General features: G+C 54.1%; 1 protein-coding gene across 1 annotated transcript; it reads right to left on the reverse strand.

The window, feature by feature from the left end:
* Window positions 1-1,022: 1,022 nt before the first annotated feature.
* LOC103719622 (exocyst complex component EXO70I-like) lies at window positions 1,023-5,156 on the reverse strand. Its single transcript, XM_008808949.4, has 2 exons — window positions 3,244-5,156; window positions 1,023-1,086 (listed from the first exon to the last, which is right to left on the reverse strand). The coding sequence occupies exons 1-2, from the start codon at window positions 5,154-5,156 to the stop codon at window positions 1,023-1,025; spliced, it is 1,977 nt and encodes a 658-aa protein (XP_008807171.2).
* Between the last annotated feature and the right edge of the window lie 6,013 nt (window positions 5,157-11,169).

The following is an 11,169-nucleotide window of genomic DNA, read 5'->3' on the forward strand; positions in this document are numbered from 1 at the left end:
ATGCTGATCTTCTTTGTACATTCCAACATTTTATCAAATGTATACGAGGAGCCAGGGCCTCTTGGCATCACTTTTACACAAACAAAATTACTCGAAGGAATTGGGTAGAGGGAAAATGATTTGAAGTACTTGTGCCTTTCAACACTCCTAATGCTAGCTTCACGGCTTGGTATCCAATGGCCCCCTCTTATCAACCCTATGTCGTAAAAATTCTTATATTTTATGTTGGCAGAACTTTTCCGAGAGGGAGGCAAAAATTTCATGCAACGGGGATACTTTTTTCGTGAACAAATGATTGTGCCTTAACCATGGTCTTATCATAAATGGTGAGATGAAAATTTTTCTCAAAACATGGAACATATAGAATTTCAAAATTTGGGAAAAAAAAAAGTATATTGATTGATGTCGTCAACGACTGTTGGGTGACAGATATTCCTATTCGATTTAGCCCACCATGGTTGATGTGGAGTGTTCGGGCCTCAAGGTGAGCGGCTTATTCGGGCTAGGTGAGAGGAGATGGGATTAGGTTTAGTTATGCCGTCTTTTGGTGATTGATTAGCGCAGTGGATCCTGGTTGTTCCAGTGCCTAGGAGGGGGGGATTCGATAGTAGGACATGGAGCTCGACTTGTAGATCCAGGATGAGAGCTAGTGACCTTGGGGACCTGTACAGAATTGAGGTACCTCGATAGTTGGATGGTGGCTCGCTTTGGAGGATTTAAGTTCACCACCGGATCACTTTATTCCTCTAGAAGGTGGCGTGGGGCGGCTTCCCGACAAGGAGCGTATTGAGTGGGCTGGGTATAAGCATCAATTTCATTTGTGACTGGTGTAGAGAGGAGGAGACCATTGAGCACATACTGATCAGATGCCCAAAAGCGGCTCAGGTGTGGCAGTTCGCAAGCGGCCGTTGGGGCTTCTTGCAGCCTTCGACCCCAGTGGCATCTTTCCTTGATTACTTGAAGGGATTCATCAGTAGATCGGTCGCGGCATCTAAGGGTGTCATTGCTGTCTATGTTGCATATTATACACGGTTGGACATGAATGTCAGAACCTTTGAGGTTAAAGGCAAAGCTTGATGATCGTAGCTGCCAGAGTGGTTTTTCAGGCAGAGGAGTTTGCCCAGACTCAAGCTATCGGAGGATCTGGGATAGCTAAGGACATTTGGGTCCCCTCCTTAGCTCTTGGAGCGATTCGGATGATTTTCGTCTTCTGGGAGCCCCATCCCAAACTTTTTCAAGGTGAGCTTCGACGGGAGTGTGCTTGAGAAGGGATGTCGAGGAGGTGTGAGGTTTGTAATTAGGGATGCTGACTCCAAACTGATTGCAGCAGGGTATAGCCATCTCTATGATATTTCTGTATATGGAGCTGAGCTAAGAGATGCTTGGAAAGTGATCACCCATGCACAAGTCATAATGGGAGCAGAACACATCTATCTAAAAGGTGACTCGGCTATTGTGATCAAGTGGATTCAAGGCTATGTGAGAGCAGGGGACAAGCACCCGCTGCTATAGGACATTAGAGATCTTTTAAGTTGTGTGGCTTTCTGGGTCACTTATGCTTACCGTGACGCGAACAACGCAATTGATTGGGTCGCCTCGTTCGTTGCACAGCACTCCGGCAACTGGCTGTGCGAAAGCTACAACTCTGTTCCACCTCTCCATCACCTTCTTTTTTCTGATTTTCTTGAATGCACTCATACTATAAGGGTATGATGTATCCGTCTTATCCAAAAAAAAAAGTATATTAGTTATTTCATTTCACCAAATTCTTTTAGCTATAAATTTGTCACAAGTTGCTATTGTTCTCAATGGATCCTCATGCTCTAAAATGGTATATGATTTTCCCTTTATTTTTTCAAAAAAAATTAAAATTCAAGACTCTTGGAACTATATTTTTTTTAAAAAAAGACAGATTTAGTAAAGCTTCATCTATAAAGTCAAGTGAACTGCATGTGAAGAGCGTGTGCTTAGTTCCACATCGGTTATTCACTAGATAGATTTTGGATACTTATATAGGATCAACAAACTCAAATAATACCTTCCAGCTAGCCATTTTGGATGAGGTCCTGAATTGTTACAAATAGTATCGGAGCGGATCTGACCCATAACATATATAGACTAGAAGACACTACAACACAAATTCTTTGGAACTGACTACGGGCCGATCGTGGTGTTTGTAATTAGATTTGAATGGATTTGAACATTTAGCTTGATATCCTTAGATCTTGAGTACTTATATAGGATCGAAGAATCCAAATAATACTTTTTTTATTTCTTTCCCTTCTTGGTTGGAAGAAAATAAAGAGCAAGGTGACCTAATAGAAAGCTTCCCCCCTAATCTTTGCAAAGGCTACATCCTAGTGGATCAGCTTAGCCAGTGTATGATCCAATCAACAACAACTCATTTCTGGACGTATGATTTTGTGATGGAGCTCAAGAACATATGCAAAAAATATAAATGCTGATGACGAAGCTTTAACTTGTAGTGTCCTCTATGGCAGATCTTATGCAACATCTGAATTTGTAAAATTTAATGCCTAGAGATCAAGTAGCTCCTTTGCAATCCATAAACAAATTATATAATAGAGAAATCTAGTCTAATTCAGCCAAATAATCTCCATGCTTAGTTACATATTTGTTGCACCACTATACTTGCACAATTGAAGGGATAATATCATTATTGATTTTTTTTTTGGTACATATATCATTTTTGATTAGATATAAATGGTTTGGTGAAAATAAGACAATGCTTTGTGAGGCACTTGTTCAAGAAGAATCTTAATAAAAAAAATTTATGCTACAAAATTGTGTAAAATATTTATTATATTTTTAATAAAAAATTTATCTTATTAATTTTGATGGCTTAAAAATAATTTTAAAAATAATATTCTAATTTTCAATTGATAAAAAAATAAATTTTGTTACGCCACTAATAATTTTTTTATAAAAAAATTAAAATTTTATTTATAAGAGAAGACTAGTTTTCTATCTTTCTCGATTGACAACTGAAATGAAACAAGGCCTTTCTTTCGCTTTCGTCGAGCACATTTTCCCTCCACCTTTTTCCTCCTCGAACCAAACGAGTCCACGAGATTTTCACACAATCACACCAAGCGACCCTCGCTCCCTTTCCTGCGGCTCTTGAATTCCGGTATCCTAGCAACGGTCCCCCTCTCCCTCTCCGCCGCCGTCTCCCTCCTCCTCCCCTCTCCTCCTCCGCCGTCGAAGAGCGAGCCGAGCAACCGCTTGATCGCATCGGGGGGCAGGAACGCCCTCCCCTCCACCACCACCCCGGCGTTGGCGTGCAGGAACCCGGCGTACGCCTCCACCACCACCTTCGCCACGGCCTCCTTTATCTGCTCTCTTAGATCCCCGTCCGGTACGCAGTAACCGCTCCGGTGCCTCCTTAGGTTCTCGTCCAAACCCATCATGAACGCCTCCACATCCCCCGTCGCCGTCAGCAGCCTCACCAGCGGGCCCCACGCCTCCTCCTGGTACGAGTACGCCGCCTCCTCCGCCGCCGTCTTGAACCGCCTACGCATCGTTTCCTCCCCGACCAGCGCCGCCAGCTCCGATCCCCTCGTCCTCATGTAGATGTACCAGTACGCGTTCATCGCCATCACGTGCGGCACCACCCGGTCCCTGCTCCCGTACTCGCCCCGCTTGGCCTCCACGTTCCTCTGCAGCGCCTCCAAGACGTTCGACAGCGCGTCGCTGAGGAGGTCCTCCTCCTCCGCATCAGGCCGGGCGGCGAGGGGTCCGGCCTTCCACACCGCCTCCGTCCGCAGGACCCGCTCCATGGACGCCGCGTAGCCGCCGCCGGCGAGGCACTTGAGGTAGTTGACGGCGTAGCGGACGATCTTCGGTACGGAGCCGTCGCGCGGCGGCGGTGCCCTGTCCTGGAGGCCCTCGATCTTAAGTCCCAGCTCCCAGAAGGCCCTCGCGGCGGCGTGGACGAGGAGCTTCTGGAGCTCCCGGCAGCGGGCGCGGATGTCCCCCCCGGCCTCGCCGTCGAAGGTGCTGATGAAGGCCGGGCGGATACGGTCGAGGGCGTCGAGCATGTCGAGCAGCTTGAACAGCTTCTGCGGCTCGTTAGAGCTGCGGGCCACGCCCTCGCCGAAGCGGAAGAAGACGGCCATGATCCTGTCGGCGATCTTGGCGAAGCACTCCGGCCAGACGGCGCCATCCATGACCCCGCCGAGGGCCCCGCGGCAGAGCCGCTTCTCGGCGGCGAGCACCAGGCGAACCGCCACCTCGAAGTGGTGGATCCAGAGGGAGATGGCCGCCTCCAGCCCCTCCCACTCCATCCCGTCGATCTCCTCCGGCGCGTACGCTCGCAGGTACTCCGGGCTCAGCCGCATCAACGCTTTCGCCGCCCGACGGTACCTCACCTTGACGAAGATATCGATGCAGATATCGAGACAGTCGTTGGAGGCGAGGGTTTCGGAGATTCGGCGGAGGGCCTCGATCTCGAGCTCGGAGCCCAGAACAGGAGGAGAAGGATCGGTTGTGTCGTCGCCTCCGTCAACATGGGCGGCGATGTAGCGGTGCTTGAGGAGGTCGAGGATGGCCTCGTAGTCGTTCTGGAGGCGGAGAAGGGCGTCGTCGAGGGGGCCGTCGTAGCGCAAGCCGTCGACCTCGGCCTCGTAGAGCTGCTCGAGGGCCACCAGCGTTTCCCTAAGCCGGTGGATGCGGAGTTGGTCTGTGGCCCTCGTCCGGCTGAGGAACTCCACGGCCTCGTGGAGCCTCTGGACCGCCGGCTCGCACCCGGCCGTCACGGCGGCGATGGTCTCGCGGAGGCGGTCCACGCATTCGACGAAGTCGACGAGACGGGGTATGGAGGAGGTCCTGGATGAGAGGCGGAGGAGGCGGCGCTGGAGGGACTCCACGAGGGCGAAGCTGCGGAGGAGGGAGAGGGCCGGGGGGACGGCGCGGTTGATGCGGGCGTGGAGGGCCTTGGTGGCCATGGCCTGCGACTGTAGCGGTGCCACCGCCTCGGTGACGGCGTCCAGGGATTCGAGGCCGAGGGAGAGGCGGGCGTCCACGGCGGCGAGGCCTTTGTCCATGCGGGCGGAGGCACGGAGAATGGAAACGATGTTGGAGCGGGAGGCGCGGAGCGCGGCGATCACCGCCTCGTCGTTGTCGTCGACCGCCATCGTCGCTCGCTGCTCCTCCTGGGCAATGTGGCGGGGGGGAGAGAGAGAAATACATCCTTTTAATATATAGCCGTCTGATCAACACCCAGCTGGCTTCTTCCACGATCCGAGAAGGACAGGAGGAAAACAACACAATAATCGGTGCGGCCGAGGCCGAGGCCGAGGCCGAGGGAGAGACGGCAGCACGGCAGCGATTGGATTGAATCCCCGATGCCCCAAGAAAGCGAGAGCAACAAATTGACCCCCGTTGAGCTTGCCAAGGAGGCGGGTCCGGCGACTTGTATAAAACCTTGGGTATTAGAACTCGACGCTGGACCGACCGGGCTAAGGGTCCGGGTTATATCAAAATTTAGTATACTAAAAATATCTGTCCGAAAATGACACGGACTTTTGCATCTATTTGTAAAACTAACCATTTAAACTATCTAAAAATTAGAGGCCCATTTGGTTCGCGGAAAGTATTTTCTCTCCTAAAAATATAATTTCTAAATAGTTGACAATGTAAAAATGACAGATTTACAAAATACTTATGTCTGGTTGATCATAAAAAGTTATGCATAATTTCTATTATATCTTACATAAAAATTAGATTTTTACTGTCTTTTTAATGCTGAAGGACTTTTTTTTAAAAAAAAATAGAGTGATTTTTGGCTCATGGAAAAAAGACTTTTTCATGTTTCTCATGAAAAAGACTTTTTCATGAAACGTCAGAATCAGATTTTCATGGAAATACAATTTTTCCGTCTTTCTACTTTGAAAACTCCAAACAAATAAGAAGCATCTCATTACTTTTCCGTTGACCACACTTTCTCTCCTTTTTTTCGTGAACCAAACGAGTCCTAGAGGCCAATAAGCCACAGACTATGTGACCTACCACTCCGAAGGCATCCTGTAGGCCAGAAGGAGGAGTTGCCTCACTGTGATTTATTGCTTTCTGATATTATTAAGTGCATCCATATTCGTAATGTATGAAATGTCTATTTTAGCGCAAAAAAAAAAACTAAAAATAAATTGTAATACTAATTTAGTCACAGTGCTCATCTAGTTCATGGAACAATCTGATGCGATTTCTTAGGTCTCCTTCCCCTACCCCCGAATAAGTTTTGTTACGGGGGAACTTAGCCACCATGCCCCACGGGACCGGCACGCGCGCCCAGGAAGACCACGGCTGCCCCCTGATCCAGCACTCCGAACCCGAGTCGGATATCTTCGGCTCCGCAGCCCGACCCCGAGTCGGCTGCCCCCTGATCCAGCACTCCGACCCCGAGTCGGATATCTTCGGCTCCGCAGCCCGACCCCGAGTCGGCCGCCCCCTGATCCAGCACTCCGACCCCGAGTCGGATATCTTCGGCTCCGCAGCCCGACCCCGAGTCGGCTGCCCCCTGATCCAGCACTCCGACCCCGAGTCGGATATCTTTCGACAATGACAGGCTATTCCCCAGAGGCACGCCGCGGCCTCCTGCTCCACTACTCCCTGCAACGGCTATATCCGATGCTGCTCCACGATCTCCTGTATCAGCCGTACAAAACGGAACTCCACTACGCCCTGTCATGGCCGTACCCGGCGCTGCTCCACGACGCCCTGTAACGGCCATGTCAGTGGCCACTCCATCGTGCCCCACGATGACAAACCCCCCTGAGAGACCCCCCAGCCAGGTATATATGCGGATGGGGGGAGAAGGGGGGGTAAGCAACATCTCCCAGAGCATTCTCTTATTTGCGATTATTATCCTTCCTCCTCCTCTAATCTCCTCTGACTTGATCGTCGGAGGGCCCCCACTACCCCAGTGGTGGTGCGAGGCTTGTTTGCAGGTCTCCCGGTGGAAGGTGGAGCGCAACCAACACCAACCAAGGCAACTCAGACGGAACCCCGTTCACACCGTCGTGTCAATCGTTCTTGGTTTGGACCACCAGCAACAGTTGGCGCTAGAGGAAGGGCCGAATCTCAGAACGATCGTAATGGCACGGCGAGGTGGTCGTGGAGCTTCCAATGCTTCTGGTCGCAGAACCTCTCGCGCTTCCGGCCGGGAGGCTGCTGCGTCCCCAACACGTTCTCAGCAGCACTCCACCGCCCCACCTCCCATTCAGACGGTCGAAGCTGCTCAGTTCGACCAGCTAGCCCAGCAGGTTCGCACCCTCACAGAGGCAGTGCAGAATCTGCAGGGTGTGATCTCTCGGGTGCCGCAGCGGGCTCAGGAGCCGCTGCTCCCCGAACGCTCGCCTGTCCCTCACCACCCGCGCTCCTTCCTCTCCCATGGAGAGGAGCGCCGGCGTGAGGAGGATTCTCGAGTGCGGTCCGTTCTGCCAGGACCTTCTCATCGGAGCTGCGCGGGGTACGAGAGGCGGACCCGGGCGCGTTCCCAGACACCCCAGTCCTCAAGGAGTCCGCACTCCAGCCGGTCGCCCTCGCGCCGCTCCTTATCTCCCACCCACCGGTCGCGCTCCCTGGACCGGCGGGTGGACGACCTCCACAGACAACTCCAGGTCCTGAAGGGCCACTCCAAAGACCCCTTCGCTGACTTGGAGATCTCCTCCCAGCCGGCGCTTGCCTCGAGGATCCTGCGGACCCCAAACCCTCCGGGGTTCAAAATGCCGGCGATCGAACCCTACGACGGGGCGGCGGACCCGCGGGACCACGTGGAGAGTTTCAGGACTCTTATGCTCCTCCATGGAGCATCGGATCCTCTCCTCTGCAAGGCCTTTCCGGCAACCCTCCGTGGCCCGGCAAGGGCATGGTTCGCCGGCCTGGAGGCTAACTCCATCCAGTCCTTCGACCAGTTCACCCGCCTCTTCATCAGCCATTTCGCCGTCAGTAGCCGACGACGGCTGGTCTCCGACTCCCTCTTCGATGTCCGGCAGAACGAGGGAGAAAGCTTGCGGGATTATCTCACCCGCTTCAACAAGGCTACACTGGAGGTTCGGAACCTGAGCCAGGAGGTGGCTCTCTCAGCCCTGAAGCGTGGCTTCCGGAAGGGCAGACTCACCTTCTCCCTGGACAAACGCCTGCCACGGAGCTTCCCGGAGTTGCTGTCTCGGGCGAACCAGTATGCGGACGCCGAGGAGGCGGCCGCCCACCGGAGCAAGGAGGCCGCCGAGACCCCTCTAAAGCTCGGGAAGAAAAGGCGAAAAGAGGCATCCCGGAGGAGAAGCCCGACGCCTCAGCGTCGGCGCAGAAGCCCATCACCAGCGAGGAACCACGGCGCCCCACGCCCTCGTTCTCCGCACCGACGCTTCGACCGATACACCCCACTCCTGGCTCCCCGGGCCCAGATCCTTATGGAGGTCAAGGGGCGAGAGGACCTCCCGGTCCCAAGGCAGATGAAGAAGATCCCTGGGAGGAGGCCCTCTCGGGCGTACTGTGAGTACCACCGGGACCACGGCCACGACACCGAAGACTGCTTCCAGCTTCGGGACGAGATCGAGGCTCTCATCCGCCGAGGGCGTCTCGGCCGATATGTAAACGACCGACGTCCCCCTGCAGACCCGCGTCCGGCCGACCCGGCCCCTCAGGAGCCTCGGGAGCAGAATCGGCCCGTCGCGGGCGTGATCCACACCATCACTGGGGGCTGCTCTCGGCCCGTGAGGAACGCAGGGGGCTCGGCGGAAGCATCAGGGGTGGCCGTCGCGAAGAGGCAGCGGGTCGGAAATGTAATCACTTTTTGTGATGAAGATGTAAAGGGGGTTCAGACTCCCCACGATGACGCCATGGTGATCTCCCTCACTATGGCGAATTATGATGTAAGGCGTGTTCTTGTGGATAGTGGAAGCTCAGCTGACATTTTGTTTTACGAGGCCTTCCAAAAGATGAGCTTGTCCCGACAACTGTTGCACAAAACATCCACCCCCCTCATAGGATTCACTGGAGACGCTATCTCGGCCGAAGGTGTCGTTGAGTTGCCTGTGACTGCGGGCGTCGCACCCGCAGAAGCCACGGTGCGGCTCGGGTTCTTGGTCGTCCGTGTTCCCTCGGCCTACAAAGCAATCCTCGGACGACCCGGACTGAACGCCCTTCGCGCGGTAGTCTCTACATACCATTTGCTCATGCGGTTCCCCACGGCGGCCGGGATTGGAGAGGTCCGAGGTGACCAACCGACCGCACGACAATGTTTCCTAGCAACTCTCAAAGGAAAGAAGCCCGCGGAGGCCCTAAGCGTCGAGTCCCTTGACGCCAGAGACGAGGTGGCTTTGCGGCACGGGGAGCCGGCCGAGGGTGTAATCGAAGTTCCCCTTGAAGAGGGTCGCCCAGATCGTACGGTCCGGGTCGGTGCCAATCTCGACTCGGAAGCTCGGCTCCGGCTAGTGGAATTCCTCCAAGCCAATGCTGACGTATTTGCCTGGTCGGCGGCCGATGTACCTGGGATCGACCCGGAGGTCATTTCTCACGCCCTCAACGTCGACCTGACCCACCGACCCGTAAAGCAGAAGAAGAGACACTGTGCCCCGGATCGGATCCGGGTGGTCGACCAGGAGGTAGACAAGCTCTTGGAAGCAGGCTTCATAAGGGAGGTGAGCTACCCCGAGTGGCTGGCAAACGTTGTACTTGTCCGGAAGGCGAGCGGGAAGTGGAGGATGTGCGTCGACTACACCGACCTGAACAAGGCGTGCCCCAAGGATAGCTTCCCGCTTCCACGAATAGACCAACTGGTCGACGCGACTTCCGGATATCAGCTGCTATCTTTCATGGACGCCTTCTCCGGCTACAACCAAATAATGATGGCTCCGCAGGACGAGGAGAAAACGGCCTTTATAACAGACTGGGGGCTGTACTGTTACAAGGTAATGCCCTTCGGTCTGAAGAATGCTGGCGCTACTTAACAGCGCCTCGTCAACAAAATCTTCAAGGAGCAGATCGGCCGGAACATGGAAGTGTACGTGGACGATATGCTGGTAAAGAGCCGCCATGCGGATCAGCACATTACGGATCTGGAGGAGACTTTCGCCACCTTGCGGAAGTTTCGTATGAAACTAAACCCAGCGAAGTGCGCCTTTGGTGCTTCGGCCGGGAGGTTCCTCGGCTTCATTGTCAACCAGCGGGGGATCGAGGCCAACCCGGACAAAATCCAGGCCATCCAAGATATGTCCCCTCCGACCAAAGTGAAGGAGGTTCAGGAGCTCGCTGGAAGGGTCGCCGCGCTCGGACGATTTGTGGCAAAATCGGCCGAACGCTGCCAACCGTTCTTCAAGGTGTTGAAGCACCCGAAAGACTTCCTCTGGACGGCTGAATGTCAAGTGGCGTTCGACCAGCTCAAGGAGTACTTGGCATCTCCTCCCCTGCTGTCCAAGCCGCAAGAGGGGGAGATGCTCTACCTTTATCTGGCGGTCTCCCCAACCGCAGTCAGCGCAGTATTGGTTCGGGAAGAGGCAAAGCTTCAGAAGCCTGTGTACTACATCAGCCGAGTCCTCCGGGATGCCGAGACACGGTACACGAAGGCTGAAAAGATCGCCTTCGCGCTGCTGACCGCGACCAGGAGGCTTCGCCCCTATTTCCAGGCTCATTCTGTCACCCTTTTGACCGATCAACCACTGCGGCAGATCCTCAGCAATCCTGAGAATGCTGGACGGCTGGTGAAGTGGGCAGTAGAACTTGGTGAGTTCGACATTCGCTACCAGCCCCGACCCGCCATCAAGGCCCAGGTGCTCGCGGACTTCCTCGCTGAGTGCACTGTGCAGGAGGCGGAACCTAGGCCGCCGGAAACACCCAGCCTCGACCTCCCGATCTGGACGCTCCACATTGATGGGTCGTCGAACCCTGAAGGTGGAGGAGCTGGGCTGGTCCTTACCAGTCCCGATGGAGTGATAGCCGAGTATGCCTTGAGGTTCGGATTTCCAGTGACTAACAATGAGGCGGAGTACGAGGCCCTAGTCACGGGACTCAAACTCACCAAGGAGCTCGGCATCCGGCGTCTGAAGGTCTTCACCGACTCCCAGCTGGTGGTCGGGCAGGTCCGAGGGGAGTTCGAGGCACGAAGCCCGACCATGCAGAGCTATGTTCGGAAGGTGCAAGCACTCATTC

The sequence above is a fragment of the Phoenix dactylifera genome, chromosome 9 (assembly GCF_009389715.1).
Source record: "Phoenix dactylifera cultivar Barhee BC4 chromosome 9, palm_55x_up_171113_PBpolish2nd_filt_p, whole genome shotgun sequence".
Classification (NCBI taxonomy): domain Eukaryota; kingdom Viridiplantae; phylum Streptophyta; class Magnoliopsida; order Arecales; family Arecaceae; genus Phoenix; species Phoenix dactylifera.